Here is a 22,137-nt window from a genome sequence, read left to right as displayed (position 1 = left end):
GCCCATCGTGTTTGCGCCGGCTGAAAAAACTAGCCGCCCAATCTAATCCCACCTTCCAGCACCTGGTCCATAGCCTTGCAGGTTGCAGCACTTCAGGTGCAGGTCCTGATACCTTTTACATGAGTTGAGGTTTTCTGTCTCCACCAGCAAAGTGGGCAGTGAATTCCAGACACCCACCACCCTCTGGGTGAAAGAGTTTTTCCTCATGTCCCCTCTAATCCTTCTACCAGTCACCTTAAATTTATGCCCTTTGGTAATTGACCTCACCGCTAGGGGAACAAGTCCTTCCTGTCTATTCTATTTAGGCCCCTCATAATTTTGTACACCTCAATTAAGTCACCTCTCAGTCTCCTCTGTTCTAAGGAGAACAACCCTAGCCGTTCCAATCTTTCTTCAACGCTGCAACTTTCAAGCCCTAGCAACATTCTTGTAAATTGCCTCTGTACTCTCTCCAGAGCAATTATGTCCTTCCTGTAATGTGTTGACCAAAACTGTACACAATACTCCAGCTGTGGCCTAACCAGTGTTTTATACAGTTCTGGCATTACATCCCTGCTTTTGTATCCTGTACCTAGGCCAATAAGGGAAAGCATTCCATATGCCTTCTTCACCATTTTATCTACCTGTCCCACCACCTTCAGGGACCAGTGGACATGCACTCCTAGGTCTCTCACTTCCTCTATTTCTCTCAATATCCTCCTGTTTATTGTATATTCCCTTGCTTTGTTTGCCTCCCCAAATGCATTACCTCACACTTCATACTAAAATATCATGTTGGAAGTATGAAATATTTAGGTGTGTGGAAGACTTTATTTGTTCATGGGATGAGTGTGTTGCTGGCAAGGCCAGCATTTATTCCCCATCCCTAATTACCTTTGAGAAGGTGGTGGTGAACTGCTGCCTTGACCCACTGCAGTCCATGTGGTATACGTACGCCCACAGTGCTCTTAGGGAGTTCCAGGATTTTGACCCATCAAGAATTGATGGTGGAAACTCTGGCTGATTTTTTTTCCCCCCCTTTTATTGATCTGGTGTTTTTATATGAACTCATGACTGTCATTTTGTGAATCTAATAATACTGCAATCTGCTATCACTTTTACTTTTGTAAATATAAATGTCAAAAAAATCATTTCCACTTTTGTCCTTTTTTGAACTATAGTTTATTGGTAAAGTGAATGAATGAAACAATATCATGTAATACATTCTTAGGCTTCATTGTATCTTTCTGAACAGAAAATCTGACCCAGTAAAGTATTTGACAAGGATTCAAATATATCAGATGGCTAATAACTCAAATGTATGCCAGACCAGTTATTAAAACGTACTAGTGTAATGACAGTAGGTAGCACAGTCCTTCTCCTCTTGTCCTAAACTCCCACACCAGTGGAAAAAGTTTATTTCTATCTACTCTATCAATTCTTTTTCAAAATCCTCTAGTGTGAGGGGCAAGAGTTCCTGGAGTGCATTCAGGAGAATTTTCTACTGCAGTATATTTCCAGTCCAACGAGAAAGGAGGCACTGCTGGACCTGGTTCTGGGGAATAAGGTGGGCCAAGTGGATCAAGTGGCATTAGGGGAACATTTAGAAAAAGCTGGCATGGACTTGATGGGCCGAATGGCCTCCTTCTGTGCAGTAAATGACTCTATATGACTTCTAAACTCCTCTCTCCAAATAACCCAAAGCCTTCTAAGTTCCAGGGAATACAAGCCCAATTTAATGTAATCTCTCCTCATCAAAAGCATGTAGTCCTGGTAACATTCTGGTGAATCTGTACTGAAGTCCTTTCAAGGTCACTATATCCTTTGCAAAGTATGGTCTCCAGAATTGTGCACAGTATTCCAGATGTGATCTAATCAGGGCTTTGTATAGCTGTGGCCCTCTAGTTTTAAAGGCTAATATTCTATTAGCTTTTTAAATTATTTTTTATACCTAACCACTGCATTTTAGCAATCTATGTGCATGGACCCCTAAATCTCTTTGAACCTCTACTGTTTCTAGCTTTTCACCATTTTAAGTATCCTAATATAGACTGGGATAGTAATAGTGTAAAGGACAGAGAGGGTGAAGAGTTTCTGAAATGTATTCAAGAGAATTTTCTTGATCAGTATGTTTCCGGCCGAACAAGGAAGGAGGCATTGATGGATCTGGTTCTGGGGAGTGAGGTGGGTCAAGTGTCAGTCAGGGATCATTTAGGGAATAGTGATCATGATATCCTAGGGTTTAGGTTAGTTATGGAAAAGGAGAAGGAGCAATCCAAAGTAAAAATACTTAATTTGAGGAGGGCCATTTTCAGTGAGGTGAGAATGGATCTGTTCCAGGTAAATTGGAATCAAATATTTGCAGCATAACTGCAATGGAACAACGGGCTGCCTTTACAGAGGAGATGGCTTGGGTACAGTTAAGGTACATGAGGGCAAAAGGTAGGGCTCGCTGGATGACAAAAGAGAGAGAGAGTAAGATGAAGCAGGAAAGGGGTGTATATGACAGATTCAGGTTCTTAATACAAGTGAAAACCAGGCTGAATATTGAAAGTTCAGAGGGGAAGTGAAAAAGGAAATAAGAGAGACAAGGAGAGCATATGAGAAGAGACTGGCAGCTAACATAAACAGGAAACCAAAAGTCTTCTACAGGAATATAAATAGTAAAAAAGTACGAAGAGAGGTGTGGGGAACGATTAGGAATTAAAAAGGAGCAAAGGACATGGCTGAGGTACTGAATGAGTACTTTTCATCCATCTTTACCAAGGAAAAAGCCATAGTGAAAGAGGAGTTAGTTAAGATACTGGATGGGTTAAAAATTGATAAAGAGGAGGTATTAAAAAGGCTGGCTGTACTTAAAGTTAATAAGTCACCAGGACTGGGTGGAATGCATCTGAGAATATTGAGGGAAGTAAGGGTGGAAATTGTGGAGACACTGGCCATAATCTTCCAATCTTCCTTGGATATGGGGGTGGTGCTAGAGGACTGGAGAATTCCAGATGTTACACTTTGTTCAAAAAAGGATGCAATGATAAACCCAGCAATTGCAGGCCAGTCAGTTTAACCTCGGTAGTGGGAAAGCTTTTAGAAACGATAATCAGGGACAGAATTAATAGTCACTTGGGCAAGTGTGGATTAATTAAGAAAAACCAGCACGAATTTGTTTAAGGCAAATCATGTTTTACTAACTTGATTTGAGGTTTTTTGGTAAGGTAACAGAGATGGTGAGGGTAATGCATTTGATGTGGTGTACGTGGACTTTCAAAAGGGATTTGATAAATTGCCACATAATAGTCTTGCCAGCAACGTTGAACCCCATGGAATAAAATGGACAATGGCAGCATAGATACAAAGTTGGCTGAGTGAGAGGAAAGAGAGAGTAGTGGTGAACAGTCTTTTGGCCTGGAGGAAGGTATACAGTTGGGTTCTCCAAGGGTCGGTAATAGGACCACTGCTTTTCTTATTATGTGATAATGACCAAGACTTGGGTGTACAGGGCACAATTTCAAAATTTGCAGATGAGACAAAACTTGGAAATATAGTGAACTGTGATAAGGATAGTTATAGATTTTGAGAAGACATAGGCTGGTGGAATGGGTGGACACATGGCAGATTAAATTTAATGAAGGGAAGTGTGACGTGATACATTTTGATAGGAAGAACAAAGAGAGGTAATATAAAATAAAGGATACAACTCTAAAGTGGGTGCAGTAACAGAGAGACTGTGGGTATATGTGCACAAATCGTTGGAGGTGGCAGGGCAGGTTGAGGAAGTGGTTAAAAAGGCATATGGGATCCTGGGCTTTATAAATAGAAGCATAGAGTACAAAAGAAAGGAGGTTATAATAACCCATTATAAACCTTTGGTTCGGCCTCAACTGGCATATCATGTCCAATTTTGGGCACCACACTTAAGGAAGAAAGTGAGGCTTTAGAGAGGGTGAAGGAAAGATTTACGAGAATGGTTCTAGAGATGAGGGACTTTAGTTATGTGGATAGACTGGAGAAGCTGGCGTTGTTCTCCTTAGAGATGGTAAGAATGAGAAGACATTTGATAGGTTTTCAAAATCATGAGGGCAATCCGTTGCATACATTACAGCGTCATGCAGATTTTTGTGAGTTGCGAACCAAAATGAGAAATATTTTATGCACTTTGTTCAATAAATTATGGTTACCTATTTACCAGTTTAGGGTATTTGAGTTTGAATGTAACCTAAAGATTCCATCCAAAGCCTTGATGCGTAAGAGCTGTTTAATCACTAAATTGTACTTTAATAGAGGTGTTGTATATTGGAATAGGCTGAGATGTTGCACTAAAATCAATGGGAATCTAATTTTTTTTTTCCTTCTAAAGTGGTTATTATGTGAGGGCAAAGGCAGTGGATTATAGCCTGCGATGCTTCTTGCAACAGACAGCGAGTTACTCTCAGAGACAGGTGAGTCTGTTGGGGATTTTGCCTAGTTCTGTTTCTAATGCATTTTCTCCATGAAAATCATTATTAAACATATTTATCTTCCTACCTTTGTTTTGCCCTGTGGGGCCATCCCCTACCATGTATGCACGCGCGCGCACACACACACACACACCCACACACACACATATATATATATATATACCCTATGAAGGGAAGCATGTGACATTTGATCACTGTCCTTTGTTAATGTCATATGGCTATCTTCACACTGTGCAAGATACTGATAGGGTGTGATTTTTCCCACTTTTCCTATGAAGAATCAACTAGTCATCTGCTCAACAGATCAATCAGAGCAACCAATCAAGGTTGGGAACTGTGTGCAGGAACCATAAACATAAATCTGCATCTTGGTACACTACTCAGTGCTTTATCACCTTAGAGAAGAAAGTCTGCCTATGCATACGGACGTTTTATCTGTCAGTTTTTTCACTGAGTCTAAATAGCGTTTCAAGAAATAATCTAAATATTCTGTGATCTGGACATGTTCTCATATATAACTAGAGCAAATTTATTCTGTTTAAACCTACAATTGCAACTGAATTGAGAGTACTTGTATGCTTATATTAGGATCATGCTTAGTCTGAACATTTGTGTTCTGACAGTGACTGAGCATAGTACATTAAAGCTTAATACTGGAGCTTAGTATGTATTCCTGTTTCTACAGATCCTGTCACTTGGAGCTGGGTTTGATTCCTTGTACTTTCGGCTAAAGGCAAGTGGGGATCTGAAAAATGTGATTGTGTATGAGGTCGACTTTCCAGATGTTGTTCAGCGCAAAGCCACTCTGATTAAAAACAAGCAAGAATTCGTGGAGCTCATAGGCTGCATTGATGAAATTAGACCAGCCCAAATGGGTATGATTGTTTTTCAAGTACATGCTTCATTGAAAATGCTTGCTGATTTTAGCAAGACTTTGACAGTGATACAATGGGCAAATGATATCAGGCATTCTTGCTGAATAGGATTATAATTTGCATAAAACAAGGAAGGGCTGCTCAGTATGTTTGTCTCATAATTTCATATGGCCAAATTTAAGGTTGCAGAAAATGCTTAAACATACATTTGAAATGACATCAAAAATACAATGTCTGTGAGTACCATGAATGTTTTTATTTCTTTTATATTTGTAAAAATAATGGCTAGTGACTTGTACAGTGGTGCAAACAAAACTATCAACCTTAAAAATAGAACAATTATACACCATGCAATACATTACAAAAAGTGATCCTTTTTCTTACATTTGTTTAAATATCTAATTCTGGTTTGACGGTCCCTTTCTAATAGTGGTGATATTTCATTTTTGGAGTTGCAGGTCGTCTGTGTCTTAGTGGTGTGGATTACAAATTGCTTGGCATTGACCTTACTGAAATAGTGGAGTTAGATAATCTACTGATGGAGACTGGCCTAAACCCTGCTTGCCCAACACTACTGCTATCAGAAGTTGTACTGACATATATGAAAGGTAAAAGGTAATGACAATGGATTTGTAGGATTGATTGATGGTCTTTGTTAATCTATTGGATGCGTAGCTATTTTCAAGGGGACAAGCAGTGAGAGTGTTTGTCCTTATGGAACTGTTCCAACTTCTATACTAATGGTCTAGTATATCTAAATTGAGAACAATCCACTACAAAATTCAAAGTAAGAGTAGAACTAATTATTGGCGGTTTCATAGTTGTAATATTTAAGTATTGCAATTGGGATTGTCAGCTAGGAGATTGTCAAAGTTCAAATTCAAGCCATAGCTGATGTTTTTGCTAATTGGGCGAGTCGAGAGAGCTTGGTGTGGGAATAGATGGAATTCATTCTAATTTGTGGTTACTAATGGATAACAAAAGAACAGCTTTGACACTGCATGAGATACTCACAGTCTACCGCTTCCACTCTATCGACTGAAGGTGATTAAGTGGATGCTAGGGAGAAGAAACCATTGTAAAACATTTAAAAATTGTCTTGTTCATAAGACACAAGGAGATAATATTTTGAAGATATTTTGCATCTAACGCCCTGCAAAAGTTTAATTTTTAAAGTGAGTGTTGGAAGGAAGTTTCAAATTGGAGTACACTGTCACAAACTCTGAAAGATCTTTAAACATCTAGGAGGTGGGTCGTAAAGACCATGTATTATTCTACCAGGGACAGAAAATTGCTGTGCCCATCACTAATAGGTTGTTACTAGAGTTGTATGAGCACTATGAGGTATATTTGATACAGGCCTGTGACATGTCCCTGACTATCCATCTGTGGTGTATTCCTAATAATTCAGAATCCTAGCTCAGAGAGGAATCCGTTAATTGTGAAGGGACTGGAAATCCTTCCTGATTATTTATTTTTGTTTGAAGTTGGGATATTTTCAGAGTAACTGAGATTGGTATTTTAAGTAATGAGTCTTAAGTTTTTTGATCGATTTCTGACAAAGTTAAACTTTGTGTAGTTCTTCAGCAGTAATCCATTGGGCAGCAGACCGATTTTCGTCAGCAGTGTTTGTTGTCTATGAGCAGATACGTCCAGATGATCCCTTTGGTCAGGTCATGCAGCGACATTTCACACAGTTGAACTCCACCCTGCATGCACTTACTCAGTTTCCTGGAAAGGAAGCTCAACAGAAACGTTTTTTAAATGAGGTCAGTTGAGCATCGCAGATATTCCATCTATTACAATTATAATGCTGTAAGTTCTCCACACAGCAAATTTGTTACAGCATGAATTTTTTAATTTCTTTGATTCACTTCCCATCAGCTCAAGTATAGGTTTTTCCACCAACAACAGCACTGCTAATAGAAGGAGATGTGTATTTGATGTATATTTGATGTGTATTTGTCCATTTATTTGTGTCAAGCGGCTGGCTTTATGTAGGAAAGAGCACAATTTGCTACAGAAATTGGTTTCCATAATGATTCTGTTGCAAGGTTTCATTGAAACGTATATTAACAGAGATGCTTTTTAAAGTAGGTAAAAGATGTTAAAATACAAAATCAAAACAAGATTGAGTCATCAAACAGATGGTTTAATGTTTAGTAAGCAATTTGATATTCCAAAAATGAAGATAATTTAATGAATACCTGCATGTATTTTATAATTTGGCATTGATTGTACATTTTATATTGAATATAGAAAAACGTAGCCTAAGTAACCATTTATCCTCCCATTAAATTCTAAAGCAAGAACCTTGAACTTGATAAATCTGTAAGGATCTTAACGTCATCAATAAGAACCTTGACTAATATTTCAAGAAATGAAACACTTGATGAGTGAAAGATTTTAATGCTGAGGGAGTATCAGCATCAAACACTTTCTAGTCAGCTATAGCACCGCACAATTACAAAATTAAATTGCATAGATGAAATATCAGTATTGCTTAGTTCTAACCTTAGAAGAGCAACCTAATGCACCACTAAATTTCTACCTTTCACGTAACATCAAAATGTAACATCAGTGCCAACTCTGAGTGAGTTGTTGATGATGTGCTTTTACCAATTTGTTTTAGGCAGTTCTGTGCTGTGGAACCAGTATCCACTACAATGAAAGTTGATTGCCCAGGCTCATTTCCACTAAGCGCCCTCATAGGCTTTCTTCCTGTCACTCCAAACTGGGTTAAAGCTTGGGTCTTGGAAGTAAATTGATGTATGCTAATTCACACTATCTTCTGGTCTTTTAAGATATCATTAAAATTATTAAAATATTAAAATGAATATTAAAAGGAGCATGTTAACTTAGATTGTAATGCATAATGCTATGTAGTGGTGGATTTTAGGTGTCTCATTTTCCTGTTCACTAGTGAATTTTTGATATTGCTGCACTAATGGGAGAAATGCTAATCCCACACATTAACGAAAGGAAAATTTGAAAGCCATCTTGCACTCTTTCTAAAAGCCAGCTCCAAATTGCTAGATTCCTGAGAGCAAATCTGCCCACCTGTTTAATTGCAGTTGTTATATGGGCCAGAGAGAAAAAAGGAGGAAACTCTTTTTTTCCTTAATTATGAAGGGTTTGGCAGAGTAGATGCTAAGAGGTTGTTTCCCCTGCTTGGAGAGTCTAGAACAAAGGGGCACAGTTTCAAGATAAGGTGTCAGCCATTTAAGTCTGAAATAGGGAGCAATCTCTTCACTCAAAATGTTGTGATTGTTTGGAATTCTCTATCCCAGAGGGCTTTGGCCACATGGTTTTTAAGTGTCTTGAAAGGAAAAGATTTACAGGGCTATGGGAAAAGAGTAAGGGAGTGGGACCAATTGGATAATTGTACCAAAGAGCCAGCACAGGCATGGTGGGCTTGATGGCTTCCTTCTGTGCTGTATCAATCTACGTTTGTAAAAGGTTACATTGCTGTTGTGACCTGCGATTAAATCAGATGGTATTTGGTGTGTGACTAGATCCCAATGTGACAAGCTACCAATCTCAGATGTTTCCTCAGATGCAGGCTGCAAAAATGGAAGGGAAAGATTATGATTGAATGGAAGCTAGAATAAAGATAAACTTTTAAAAGAAAATTTTAAAAATATTTGGAATTTTTTTCGCATAATGGAGAAAGTTTGCATTCCACAAATATAAAATTAGCATTTCAGGGCCAATGAGGGTGTTTGGCAGTAATTATAAAGTTAGTATACTGTTAAAAACCTGAGCCAGTGTAACATACTGTGATCTTTTGCTGTGTTACATGCTTTCGCTTTGTTCAGTGCAATGAGTTTTAAAGTAATCAGCATTTATGACTGGGCTAATATTCAGAAACAATTTATTGTCCAGGTGACAGATTTATTTATCTGTAGTTCCTTACCCTTTTAGGGCTGGGAAGAATGTCATTGTATTGACATGAACGAGTTTTATGTCGGATTTATTCCGGAACAGGAGAAACAAAGGATTGAAATGTTGGAACCTTTTGATGAGTATGAGGTAAATGTAACTTGTTACAAATAAATGTGTTGTTTAACAGTTTGTGTAGAACAGATTTTCAAAATATATTCACTCTGTCCCATACTTTCTGAGAAAAATACTCCAAAATAAAATTCGAGAAATGTTCAGAATGCATAAACCAGTTTTGAAAGCAACATTTCTTCCTACCTTTAAAAAAATGTCGGCTTAACAGAAAGTTTTCACCTACTGTGGGCAAATACGGCAGATAACCATAAGTCCACGCTATTAATGAGATCCTGTTTAAGTTCACTTTAATTTGCCCTAACTTCAAATCAATTACAGGTCCTCATCAATTAACCTGCTAAAGTAGATAGATTTGTTATTGTTAAGGGTACAAATTACTCTACTGAATACTAACTATTAATAATTAAAGCAGATATGTTCTCATTTCATAATATTTCATAGGATGTTTTAACTTAAATTTACTTGAAAAATGTTTCTTCCCTTTTCCCCACCACCCCACTACCGATTATTTATTCATTTTTAATCAAGGAATGGCATCTGAAGTGCTCTCACTATTTAATTCTGAGTGCATCAAAAGGAGACCTGAAAAACTGTGTGTTGCTTGCTCCTCCTTCAGGTAAGGTCAGAAAAAGTAAACTAGACTCAGCAGTTGGATTTTGGGAATTAATTTTTTAACATTCTGTTGGTCAGTAATACTTAGATGTGCCAAAGTGTTCTGAAGGCAGGGAGCTACTGAAAATTTGGCTGGTCACTTCTAAATTGCATTGGCCCATAAGGCAAACCTCAGGCAATTTTAAACACCACCATCGCGACTGGGTAGTTGGAGTATTTGCTATTACGTTTGGTTGGTAACAAACTGGAAAAGACTTGAGAGCTTACAAATGTGTTCTTTGCTGCCTATCTCAGACTACTATGTACAGTGGAAATGCTGGTAAAACACTCTGCTTTTTTCAAGTCTAAATATATATTTTCTCCCTACAGACTTCCATATCAACAAATTAGATATTCTTGAACCACTGCAGATCTCTGTATCTCTGTGTGAGACAGAAACAGAGAATCCTTTTCTGAGGAGGTTTGCCCATTGTTCTTCACTTATTGCCCCGCATATAGTTCTCATCAGTGGAGGATTTGGCAACAGAGTTGGCCAGCATGGACGTCTCAGGGATGTATCACTAATGGTTAAAAGTGGGCCAGTTTGGAAATGCAGCTCTGTTAGAGATCAGGGATCAATCCATTTTTTGAGTAAGTTTAAAAATAGTAGTGGTAGTATTCATGACCTTAATAATTTAACTAACTTTTGAATTTCTGCTGCCCTGGATAATGAGGCACATTCTGTATTGCCACAATGAAAGCTTAAGCTGCATGAAGCAGTAACACCTGTCATCTTCCTTCTGCCCTCCCTGCACTCTGCTAAATATTACAGGTTGGTTGGTCCATTATCAGAGAAGCAGTAAGAAGCATCACCGATCTGTATTTTGTCCATTTGTTCCCCTTTTCTTCTGAAGGTAATTAATGTTGGGGTACAGTTTCACAGATGCTGACAACACAATTGTACCTTGTCCTCGTGCTTATCCTTCATGTGTGAACTCAAACAGTGAGTGTCAACAGATATTTAACTATGGATGCATTACAGCTGAGTTCCATCATGATCTAGTCTGATGCTTAAACACGTGCCCACCCAGCCGGGAATATTGAACAGTGATCAAGAGAAGAAGCCGTCACTGATCTTTTTTCACCAGTGTGTATTCAATTTTTAGGATCCTGAGTACCAATTCAGTATCACAATGAACTTAAGATAATTTTAAAATAATACATATATTCTATAATTATAGTATAAATTAGGAAAAGGAGCAGTTTCTCGAAGCCTTTGGCATGTGACAAGGAGTGAGAGCAGGCTGCCTATCCCATCCTTTCATTCATAGACACTGTATGGCAGGGCATTTTAAAAAAATATTCTTTTGTGGGTTGTGAGCGTCACTGGCAAGGCCAGCATTTGTTGCCCATCCCTAATTGCCCGTAAAAAGGCGGTGGTGAGCCGCCGTCTTGAACTGCATGGGATGATGAGATTTGGGGAGGGGTTGCGGAACCAGAGGATACATGCCCTCATGCAAGGTACATGATGAATTTTTTTAAAATCACAATATTTTTATGCTAAGGTTTCTGATGCCCATATGTGCATGTGTGTGTTTGTGTAGGTATATATTTTGTTTTTAAAGCCATTTTTTTTCTCCTCCATGGATTGGCAAGTTTATTCAGTGAATGACTGAGCCATATAGACCAGATAGGTCCCAGTTTCAGTCCCTAGTCTATGCTCCGTTACTTGATTTCAGTGGAACAGTGACAGGAGTGCAAGAATTGACATCAGCACGTCAATCCTGATTGCTATCCATTGATCCCTGCTGGAATTGCATGTGTGTGGATGTTGCTTGAGAACTTGATTGGCTTAGTTGTGATGGCCCCCCCCCCCCCCACCTGCTGTTGAGAGATTGGTGACATCGTTGAAGCATAAATAATAGCCATTTGGGCAAAGAACCATACCTAGCCAAGCAGTCAATATTGTTAGAGGATGGGATAGAAGAAAAATAAAGAGAAAAAAATCCTTGTTCTTGCTCATCAGATCTGTTTAATCCCAGGTATTTTACTGCACCCAGGGATGAGCAGTCCATCAGTTTTCAAAAATAATTTGACTTGCTGCACTTTTTAAAAGAATACCATTGACAAAAATCAAAAGATATAAAAATAATTCCTACAGAAACATATTTAGAATCTATGAAATTCAGTGATTTGCATTGAAATCTGCTTATGATTTTTGGGTTCACGTAAAGATCTGGCTCTGGATAGGTTTACTAAATATTCATGTGATCTGTTGTACTTGATCCATTAAACTTGTATTTTTTTTGTTCCTGTTTTAGCTGAGCGAATGTTTCACAGCATGACTGCACTCTGTGATGGTTGCTGTGTAATCTTTGGTGGCCGCACGTCTCCACTGAAGCCAGTCACAAGTCTTCTTTGTTTGAAATGTGACATGGGCGATGGTGCCATCTCCACTATCAGCTTGTCAGTAAAGGAAATAGAATGCAGTGGCACTGCGCCATCACCACGCTGGCGACACACAGCAACAGAAGTGACTTACAAAGGTAAAAATAATAGACCAGAACAAAATTACATTAAATATAAGTTCACATTAATTACAAAACAAAACCAAATGGTAAGAAAGGATTTAAAATTATTTTCTGTTTTTTTTTGTCAATTTGTAGTACTATAAAAGCCAGCTGACAAATGGCAAAACATAAATGGAAAGAAATTGCTGACTTTGGAAATGTAGTTGCAACTTCATAGTGGTTATTTGGCATCTATCTGCATGGACAAAATCTTAATGTTATGCAAAATGTATTCTTGCCCCAGATTCTGTGTTGGAGCTTTAAGTTTAATGAGAGTTACAGAGCTACAAAAGTAGACTTAACCAATTCTCAGAAACAATGCAGCACCAAAAAAACCTCCAGATTTGTTTTCAGTTTCTCAGAAAATGCTACAAACTGGATGAATATTTGTATTTCATTACCATTTTGTTCTCTTCAAAAAAATCCTTTCAGCCAAGGTGCTGTCAGTGCCATTTCCTGTTCTGTTAATGGTGTGCTTCTCTTCCACAAGTCCTGCTAATCCACCTTACCCCGTCCAAAATATGGACCCAAAAGTCCTCTTTTTTGCAACCCACCACAAATTAACCCAGTTACCTCCAGTGGAGATCATTTAGTTTGTGTCAATTGGGGTTAGGTTTCAGTCTGTTTGAGGGTTCATTAGTTTACTACTGCTGTTACCAAATAGCCTCTAGATTCTGCTTTTATTTTTAATTTAAGAATGGTAGCCTTCAAAAGGGAATTGGATAAATATTTCAAGGAGGAAAAATTGTAAGGCTATAAGAAAGATCGGGGGTGTGGGACTAACTGGATTGCTCGTCGAAAGAACTGGCATAGACTCTGGGTTGAATGGCCTCTTTCTGTGCTGTACTAATCTATGATTCTATGATAGTATTTTGGAAACAACGTGAAAGAAAGATAGATAAGGACATTGTTTAGAACTGCTGTGTTTTATGTCTAATTGGAGATCATTACTTTTTTTAAAGGTCAGAGGTATCTATTCATCTATGGTGGTCGCTCTCCCAGTGAGTTGGTACTAAATGACTGGCATTTCCTTAACCTGGAAGACTACAGCTGGGCTGACGTAAGTGAAATTCATTGTTTAAAACTTTCTTAGCATGCTATACCTATCTAGGTTTTCTGTATTCTCTCTTTCAGGAGGGAATTTCCCTCTGTTTCAGATATTTTTCCACTGTTCCTTAAATGATAGCAGTCTGTGCATCAACCACTCCCTGTGATAAGGATTACATGTTCCAGCAACCTTCTGTGTAAATGAAGTTCTCCTAACTTCCTTACTCTGGAGTAAGTTCTGAAGAAGGGTCACTGACCTGAAACTTAACTCTGCTTTTCTCTCCACAGATGCTGCCAGACCTGCTGAGTATTTCCAGCATTTCTTGTTTTTATTTCAGATTTCCAGCATCTGCAGTATTTTGCTTTTATTCCTAACTCTAGTGTTGATTTTAAATTGATGGCACTCATCACTGACACCCCAACTAAAGGAATAGTTTTTCCCTATTCATTCTATCAAAGTTCTTTGTAATTTTCAAAAGCTTTATTAAAGCTCCTTTCCACCTTCTGTGCTCCAGTAGAAATAATCCCAGTCTCTCAAGTCTCATGACCATAGGTTCCCTCCTTGTTGTCATCCTAGTAAATCTTAAGCTTTATGTTGTATATGGCTTTGCTGTCAGTATAAGGATTTAACCATGCAAAGAAATAATGACAAAATAAATAAACACATCAGGCTAAGAATGAGGGGAAGTGGATGCTTCAAGCTTCTGTATGTAAATGCTAGAAATCTTAGGAACAAACTGGGAACTTTTGAGATCTTTGTTAGGGAGGGAAACTGAATTCATGAACATTACAGGGACCTGGTTTAACAATGACATGGGTGAGGTAAATATACAGGGATACACATTACTTAGTAGATATAGAGAAAGGTATTGCGGGTGTAGCCATTTATGTGAAAAAGAACTTGATTATAGCAGAGTTGGGCCTACCTGACTTACCTGAGGATTGACTTGGCAACTGGAACGGAACAGGAAGGAATCGGGAGCACTGGGGAGAGGATATATTGAGGTTTAGGCTCAGAGTCTATCACTTTACCTGAGGAGACACTCCGCAGCTGGAGTGGAACAGGGTGGGCTTGAGTTTGAAAAAGTGAGAGAAAAAACTCAAACTGTGACATCACAGGAAGCTTGTGTGTTGATTGGCTGGTGAGTATTGCAGCTTTGTTTCGCTTTCTGCAAAGTTAGGGAGTTAGTCTATGGAGCTGGGAAATTAAAAATTTCAATTTAAAAAAAAAAAAGGGTGAAGTAAAATATTCAGTTAATTTCCCTATATTTAAGTGATGTTAACAGAAGGGAAGTGAGTAGCTGGTGAATCGTTTTTAAGTAGTAAGGTTTATTAGTTGTAGTACGGTTTATTATCTAATAGATAGAGGAATAGCAGGGCAGCTCCAACCTCTCGAGAGCACATCCTGTGTTATGTGGGAACTCCAGTTCACTTCACTTGTCCAGGGTAACCGTATTTGCAGGAAGTGTCATTAGTTGCAGCAGCTCGAGCTCCAGGTTTCGGAACTTGAGCAGTAGCTGGTGTCACTGCAGCGCATCCGTGAAGTTGAGAGCTACGTGGATAGCATGTTTATGTATGTGGTCACCCTGCTGCTTAATGAGTATACAGAGAGGGGGGAAATGGGTGACCACCAGGCAGTCAAGAAGAAACAGACAGGTCGTGCAGGAGTCCCCTGAATGCATCGCACTCTCTAGCCAATATTCAGTTTTGAATACTGTCGCTAGTTATGGTTCCTCTGGGGAGTGCATAGTCCATAGCACCACAGTTGGTTCAGCTATACATGGGGGCATAAAGAAGACTGGGAAAGCAATAGTGGTAGGAGATTCGATAGTTAGGGGAACAGACAAGTGTTTCTGCGGCCGCAGACATAAATTCAGGATATTATGTTGCCTCCCTGATGCCAGGGCCAATGATGTCACTGAATGGCTGCAGAGAACCTTGAGGGGGGATGGTGACCAGCCAGCAGTCATGGTCCACATCAGCACCAACAACATAGGTAGAAAGAGGGATATGGTTCTGCACTCAGAATTTAGGGAGCTAGGTAGGAAATTAGCAAGCAGGACCTCAAAAGTAGTAATCTCTGGATTACTCCCAGTACCTCACACAAGTGAGTATAGAAATGGGAAGATAAAGCAAATGAATGTGTGGCAGGAAAGATGGTGCAGGAGGGAAGGCTTTAGATTCCTGGGACATTGGGACCAGCTCTGGGGGAGATGGGACCTGTACAGGCCGGACGGATTGCATCTAAACAGAGCCGGCACCGATTTCCTTGTGGGGCGATTTGCTAGTGCTATTGGGCAGGGTTTAAATTAACTTGGCAGGGGTGTGGGAAACAGGAGTTAATACTAGACAGGAATACCAAGGTGCACAGAATACTGGGAAAGACAGATAGCATTAGAACAGGAAATAGTAAATTATCAGGTGAGTTCAGAGTAAGGAGGAAAGTAATAAAGTCTAAATTAGGCTTACTGTGCATGTATGTGAATGTACAGAGTGTGGTTAATAAGATTGGTGAATTGCAGGTATAGATAGCCATGTGGAAATGATGTTGTAGTTATAACAGAGACCTGGCTCTCAGAAGGGCAGGACTGGGTATTAAATATCCCTGGATACAAGATGTTCAGGAAAGAAGGAAGGGTGGCAGTATTGATTAAGGAAAGCATTGCAGTGCTGGAGCGAGAGGATGACCCAGAGAGGTCGAGGACAAAACCTAATTGGCTGGAGCTAAGGAGTAAAAAAGTGCAATTACATTGCTCAGTGTAGTCTATAGGACACCAATCACTGGGAAAGACGTAAAGGAACAAATTTGCAAGGAAATTACAAGAATTATTATTGGCTATCACTCGCAGGCGAGGATGATTGTCTTCTGTGAGTCTGAAGATGGCTGATGAGGCCAATTCAGGATCTACAAACTTTATGGCACGTGGGGCATTTGCTGTCATGTGGGATGTCTGCTCGTGTATTATTAGTTTGGGTCATGGCTTGTTCTTTTCACTGCTTTCGCTTTTCCTCTTTTTGTTGTAGTTGGGTCTCAAAATGTTGTGATCCTTCCCATAGAATCTGCCTCCCATTCTGTCCAGTGTGATGGTCTCCCAGCAGTTAATGTCATCATGTTGGCTTTCAGCACATCCTTGAAGCGCTTCTGTCATGATCCCTACCTTACAGTATGGGGCTGAAACATGGACAACATATAGGAGGCACCTCAAAGCACTGAAGTCATTTCATCAACGCTGCCTGCGGAAGATCCTACATAACAAGTGGGAGGACAGGCGCACCAACATCAGTGTCCACTCACCAGTAGGCACCGCAAGCATCAAGGCTATGATTATCTGCCATCAGCTTTGTTGGGTTGGTCATATAGTTCAGATGTCAGATACCAAGCTCCAAAACTTCTCCCAGCTCAGTCAGGGCAGATGCACCAGAGGAGGACGAAAGTAGTGCTTCAAGGATGTGCTGAAAGCTAACATAAAGAAATGCAAGAATTATGAGTAGTTGTAATCGGAGACTTTAACTATCTGAATATAAATATCCCATCCTCAATGATGGGGGAGCCCAGCACATCAGTGCGAAAGATAAGGCCGAAACATTTGCAACAATCTTCAGCCAGAAGTGCCAAGTTGATGATCCATGTCGGCTCCCTCCTGAAGTCCCCAGCATTACAGATGCCAGACTTCAGCCAATTCGATTCACTCCTTGTGATATCAAGAAACGACTGAAGACACTGGATACTGCAAAGGCTATGGGTTCTGACAGTATTCCGGCAATAGTACTGAAGACCTGTGCTCCAGAACTTGCTGCACCCCGAACCAAGCTGTTCCAGTATAGCTACAACACTGGCATCTACCCGGCAATGTGGAAAATTGTCCAGGTATGTCCTGTACACAAAAAGCAGGACAAGTCCAACCCAGCCAATTACCGCCCCATCAGTCTACTCTCAATCATCAGTAAAGTGATGGAAGGTGTCAATAACTGCCATCAAGCAGCACTTGCTTAGCAAGAAACTGCTCAGTTTGGGTTCCGCCAGGGCCGCTCAGCTCCTGACCTCATTACAGCCTTGGTTCAAACATGGACAAAAGAGCTGAACTCAAGAGGTGAGGTGAGTGACTGCCCTTGACATCAAGGCAGCATTTGACTGAGTATGGCATCAAGGAGCCCTAGCAAAACTGGAGTCAATGGGAATCGGGGGAAAATGCTTTGCTGGTTGGAGTCATACTTAGCGCAAAGGAAGATGGCTGTGGTTATTGGAGGTCAATCATCTGAGCTCCATGACATCACTGCAGGAGTTCCTCAGGGTAGTGTCGTAGGCCCAACCATCTTCAGCTGCTTCATCATTGATCTTCCTTCAATCATAAGGTCAGAAGTCGGGATGTTCGCTGATGATTGCACAATGTTCACCATTCGCGACTCCTCAGATACTGAAGCAGTCTGTGTAGAAATGCAGCAAGACCTGGACAATATCCAGACTTGGGCTGATAAGTGGCAAGTAACATTCGCGCCACACAAGTGCCAGGCTATGACCGTCTCCAACAAGAGAGAATCTAACCATCTCCCCTTGACGTTCAATGGCATTACCATCGCTGAATCCCCCACTATCAACATCCTAGGGGCTACCATTGATCTGAAACTGAACTGGAGTAGCCATATAAATACCGTGGCTACAAGAGCAGGTCAGAGGCTAGGTATCCTGCAGCGGGTAACTCGCCTCCTGACTCCCCAAAGCCTGTCCACCATCTACAAGGCACAAGTCAGGAGTGTGATGGAATACTCTACACTTGCCTGGATGGGTGCAGCTCCAACAACACTCAAAGCTCGACACCATCCAGAACAAAGCAGCCGGCTTGATTGGCACACCATCCACAAACATTCACTCCCTCCACCACCGACGCACAGTGGCAGCAGTGTGTACCATCTACAAGATGCACTGCAGCAACGCACCAAGACTCCTTAGACAGCACCTTCCAAACCTGCGACCTCTACCACCTCGAAGGACAACAGCAGATGCATGGGAACATCACCATCTGCAAGTTCCCATCCAAGTCACACACCGTTCTGACTTGGAACTATATCGCCGTTCCTTCACTGTCACTGGGTCAAAATCCTGGAACTCCCTTCCTAACAGCACTGTGGGTGTACCTACCTCACATGGACTGCAGCGGTTCAAGAAGGCAGCTCACCACCACCTTCTCAAGGGCAATTAGGGATGGGCAATAAATGCTGGCATAGCCAGTGTGCCCACATCCCATGAATGAATAAAATTAAAATTTAAATAAACAGGGATCGTAGTGTAAATTGCAGAGAGCGGCAAAAGTTCCGAGAGTGTGTTCAGGAGAATTTTCTACAGTATGTTTCCAGTCCAACGAGAAAGAAGGCATTGCTGGACCTGGTTCTTGGGAATGAGGTGGGCCAAATGGATCAAGTGTCAGTAGGGGAACGTTTAGTGGACAGTGATCATTGTATCATTAGGTTTAGGTTGGCTATGGAAAAGGACAAGGAACAATCCAAAGAAAGAATAATTAACTGGGAGAAAGCCAACTTCAATGGGGTAAGAATAGATCTGACCCAGATAAATTGAATCAAAGGTTGGCAGGCAAAACTATAACTGAACAATGGGCTGCCTTTAAAGAAGAGTTAATTCAGGCACAGTCAAGGTATATTCCCATGAAGAGGTAAGGTAGGGCAAACCAGTCCAGGGCTCCCTGAATGACAAAAGAGAGATTAAGATGAAGATGAAAAAGTGTGCTTATGGCAGATGTCAGGTAGATAATACAACCGAGAACCAGGCTGACTAGAGAAGGTTCAGAGGGGAATTGAAAAAGCAAATAAGATACGCAAAGAGAGCGTATGAAAAGAGACTGGCAGCTAACAAAAAAGGGAATCCAAACGTTTTCTAAATAAATAAATAGTAAAACGGTGGTAAAAGGAGGAATGGAGCCAATTAGGGATGAAAAAGGGGATTTACTCATGGAGGCATGGAGCATGGCTGAGGTATTAAATGAATACTTTGCATCTGTCTTTACCAAGGAAGAAGGTGCTGAGCAGGTTATGGTGAAAGAGCAGGTAGTTCAAACACTTGATAGGTTTAAAATTGATAAGGAGGAGATATTGGATAGGCTGTCTATTCTTAAAGTTGATAAGACACCAGGACTGGATGAGATGCATCCAAGGATACTGAGGGAAGTGAGAGTGGAAATTACAGAAGCAGTGGCCATAATTTTCCAATCTTCCTTCAACTCGGGTGATGCCAGAAGGCTGGAGAATTGCCAACGTAACACGCTTGTTCAAAAAAGGGTGTATAAAGATAAGTTCCGAAGAAGGGTCACTGACCCGAAACGTTAACTCTGCTTCTCTTTCCGCAGATGCTGCCAGACCTGCTGAGTGATTCCAGCATTTCTTGTTTTTGTTTCAGATTTCCAGCATCCGCAGTATTTTGCTTTTATTTTAGTGTATAAAGATAAGCCCAGCAACTACAGGCCATTCAGTTTAACTTTGGTGGTGGGGAAGCTTCTAGAAATGACAATTCAGGACAATATTAATAGTCACTTGGACAAATGCACGTTAATTAAAGAAAGCCAGCACAGATTTATTAAAGGCAAATAGTGTTTAACTAACTTGCTTGAGTTTTTTGATGAGGTAACAGATGAGGATAATGTTGTTGATGTGGTGTACATGGACTTCCAAAAGGCATTTGATAAAGTGCCCCGTAACAGGCTTGTCAGCAAAGTTAGAGCCCATGGAATAAAAGGGACAGTAGCAACACAGATAGAAAGTTGGCTGAGTGACAGTAGTGGTTAATGGTTGTTCTGCGGACTGGTGGAAGGTTCATAGTGGAGTTCCCCAGGGGTCAGTGTTAGGACCCCTGTTCTTCCTGATTAATATATTAATGACGTAGACCTTGGTGTACTGGGCACAATTTCAAAATTTGCAGACAATATGAAACTTGGAAGTATTGTGAACTATGAGGAGGCTAGTGTAGAACTTCAAAAGGACATAGACAGGTTGGTGGAATGGGCGGACAAGTGGCAGATGAAATTTAATGCAGAGAAGTGTGAAGTGATTCACTGGTAGAAAGAACACTATATAAGAGACTATATAAAATAAAAGGTACAATTCTAAAAGGAGTGCAGGAACAGAGGGACCTGGGTGTATATTTGCATAAATCATTTGAAGGTGGAAAGACAAGTTGAGAGAGCAGGTAATAAAGCATACAGCATCCTAGGCTTTATCAATGGGGGCATAGAGTACAAAAGCAAGGAAGTTCTGTTAAACTTGTATAAAATACTGGTTCGGCCTGAACTGGAGTATTGCATCAAGTTCTGGGTGCTACACTTTAGGAAGGATGTGAAGGCATTAGAGAGGGTACAGAAAAGGTTCACGAGAATGATTCCAGGGATGAGGAACTTCAGTTACATAGATAGATTGGAGAAGTTGGGACTGTTTTCCTTGGAGAAGAGAAGGTTAAGAGGAGATTTGATAGAGATATTCAATATCATGATGAGTCTAGACAGAGTAGATAGGGAGAAACTGTTCATATTGGTGAATGGATCAAGAACCAGAGGCCACAGATTTAAGGTAATTGGCAAAAGAAGCAATGGTGACATGAGGAAAAACTTTTTCATGCAGTGAGTGGTTAGAATCTGGAATGCACTGCCTGAGAGTGTGATGGAGGCAAGTTCAATTGAGGCATTCAAGAGGGAATTGGATTATTATCTGAAAAGGAAAAATGTGCAGGGCTGCGCGGAGAGGGCAGGGAGTGGCACTAGGTGAATTGCTCCTTCAGAGAGCCAGCACAGACACGACGGGCCAAATGGCTGCCTCCTGTGCTGTAACCATTTTATGATTCTGTAATTCTGTCTGTTTTGAGGATGGATAAGGTGGAAACACCATGGATATGCATGAGTTGCATGAGGAGGAAGAAAGTAATCATGATGCAAGACACAATATTGGATTATGTTACATGAAACAATTAGTCTAGGAAACCTACAAGAGCAAAGATGCTATTGGACCTGATATTAAGTAACATTGAAGAGATGGTAGAGCAGGTCAGAGTCAGACAGAGCAATTACTAACCATGATATGGTGAAGTATAAGGTTAGGCTTAAGATGGAATAGTGAGAGTACACTAAGAATATGCAACTTTAGAAAGGCAGATTTTAAGGTTATGCGGGGATGAGCGAGAGGAACTGGACAGCACTACTAGAGGAAAAAGGTTGGAAGAAAAGTGGACCATGCTTAGAAACAAACACAGAAAATGCTACAAGTACTCAACATGGCAGTAAGCTTCTGTGGCGAGAACAGACTTGTTACTGTGTCAGGAATGAACCTTTCACCAGAACTTTGGAAAAAATGGCATGAACAGCATTTAAGAAGGACTAGGTCCATCTCCTGTTTTCCATTTAAACATAATTAGCAATCCTACTTCTTCGTGGGTATGCTGTTTCCTCCCCTTCTTCATGTTACTTTTTAAATGCTAGCCATGTAATTTTATCCAGTTCTGATGGCGCCTAAGCCTGAGTCTTTCCAGCATCTCTTTTTCTTTTAGATATCCAGCGTCTACAGTTCCATTGCTTTTTATTGATCTTGTTTAGAAATATTATACATGGGCAG

The 22,137-nt window shown here is 40.3% G+C and overlaps 1 protein-coding gene across 4 annotated transcripts in view; it reads left to right on the top strand.

The window, feature by feature from the left end:
- The window catches only part of lcmt2 (leucine carboxyl methyltransferase 2), a 43,638-nt gene that overhangs the window by 3,265 nt on the left and 18,236 nt on the right, over positions 1-22,137 (top strand). For 3 of the 4 annotated variants that reach the window (XM_068035756.1, XM_068035759.1, XM_068035758.1), the window contains 9 exons: positions 4,334-4,415; positions 5,119-5,308; positions 5,761-5,923; positions 6,888-7,077; positions 9,233-9,340; positions 9,854-9,941; positions 10,307-10,567; positions 12,238-12,462; positions 13,449-13,546. In XM_068035756.1, the coding sequence (XP_067891857.1) occupies positions 4,334-4,415; positions 5,119-5,308; positions 5,761-5,923; positions 6,888-7,077; positions 9,233-9,340; positions 9,854-9,941; positions 10,307-10,567; positions 12,238-12,462; positions 13,449-13,546 (1,405 nt within the window). The remainder of the gene's footprint in view (positions 1-4,333; positions 4,416-5,118; positions 5,309-5,760; positions 5,924-6,887; positions 7,078-9,232; positions 9,341-9,853; positions 9,942-10,306; positions 10,568-12,237; positions 12,463-13,448; positions 13,547-22,137) is intronic. The other variant, XM_068035757.1, reaches the window with a different exon arrangement.

This window comes from Heterodontus francisci, chromosome 7, assembly GCF_036365525.1.
Source record: "Heterodontus francisci isolate sHetFra1 chromosome 7, sHetFra1.hap1, whole genome shotgun sequence".
Lineage (NCBI taxonomy): Eukaryota > Metazoa > Chordata > Chondrichthyes > Heterodontiformes > Heterodontidae > Heterodontus > Heterodontus francisci.
The sequence above is the reverse complement of the archived record's forward strand: the minus strand, read 5'-3'. Positions and strand labels throughout refer to the sequence as shown.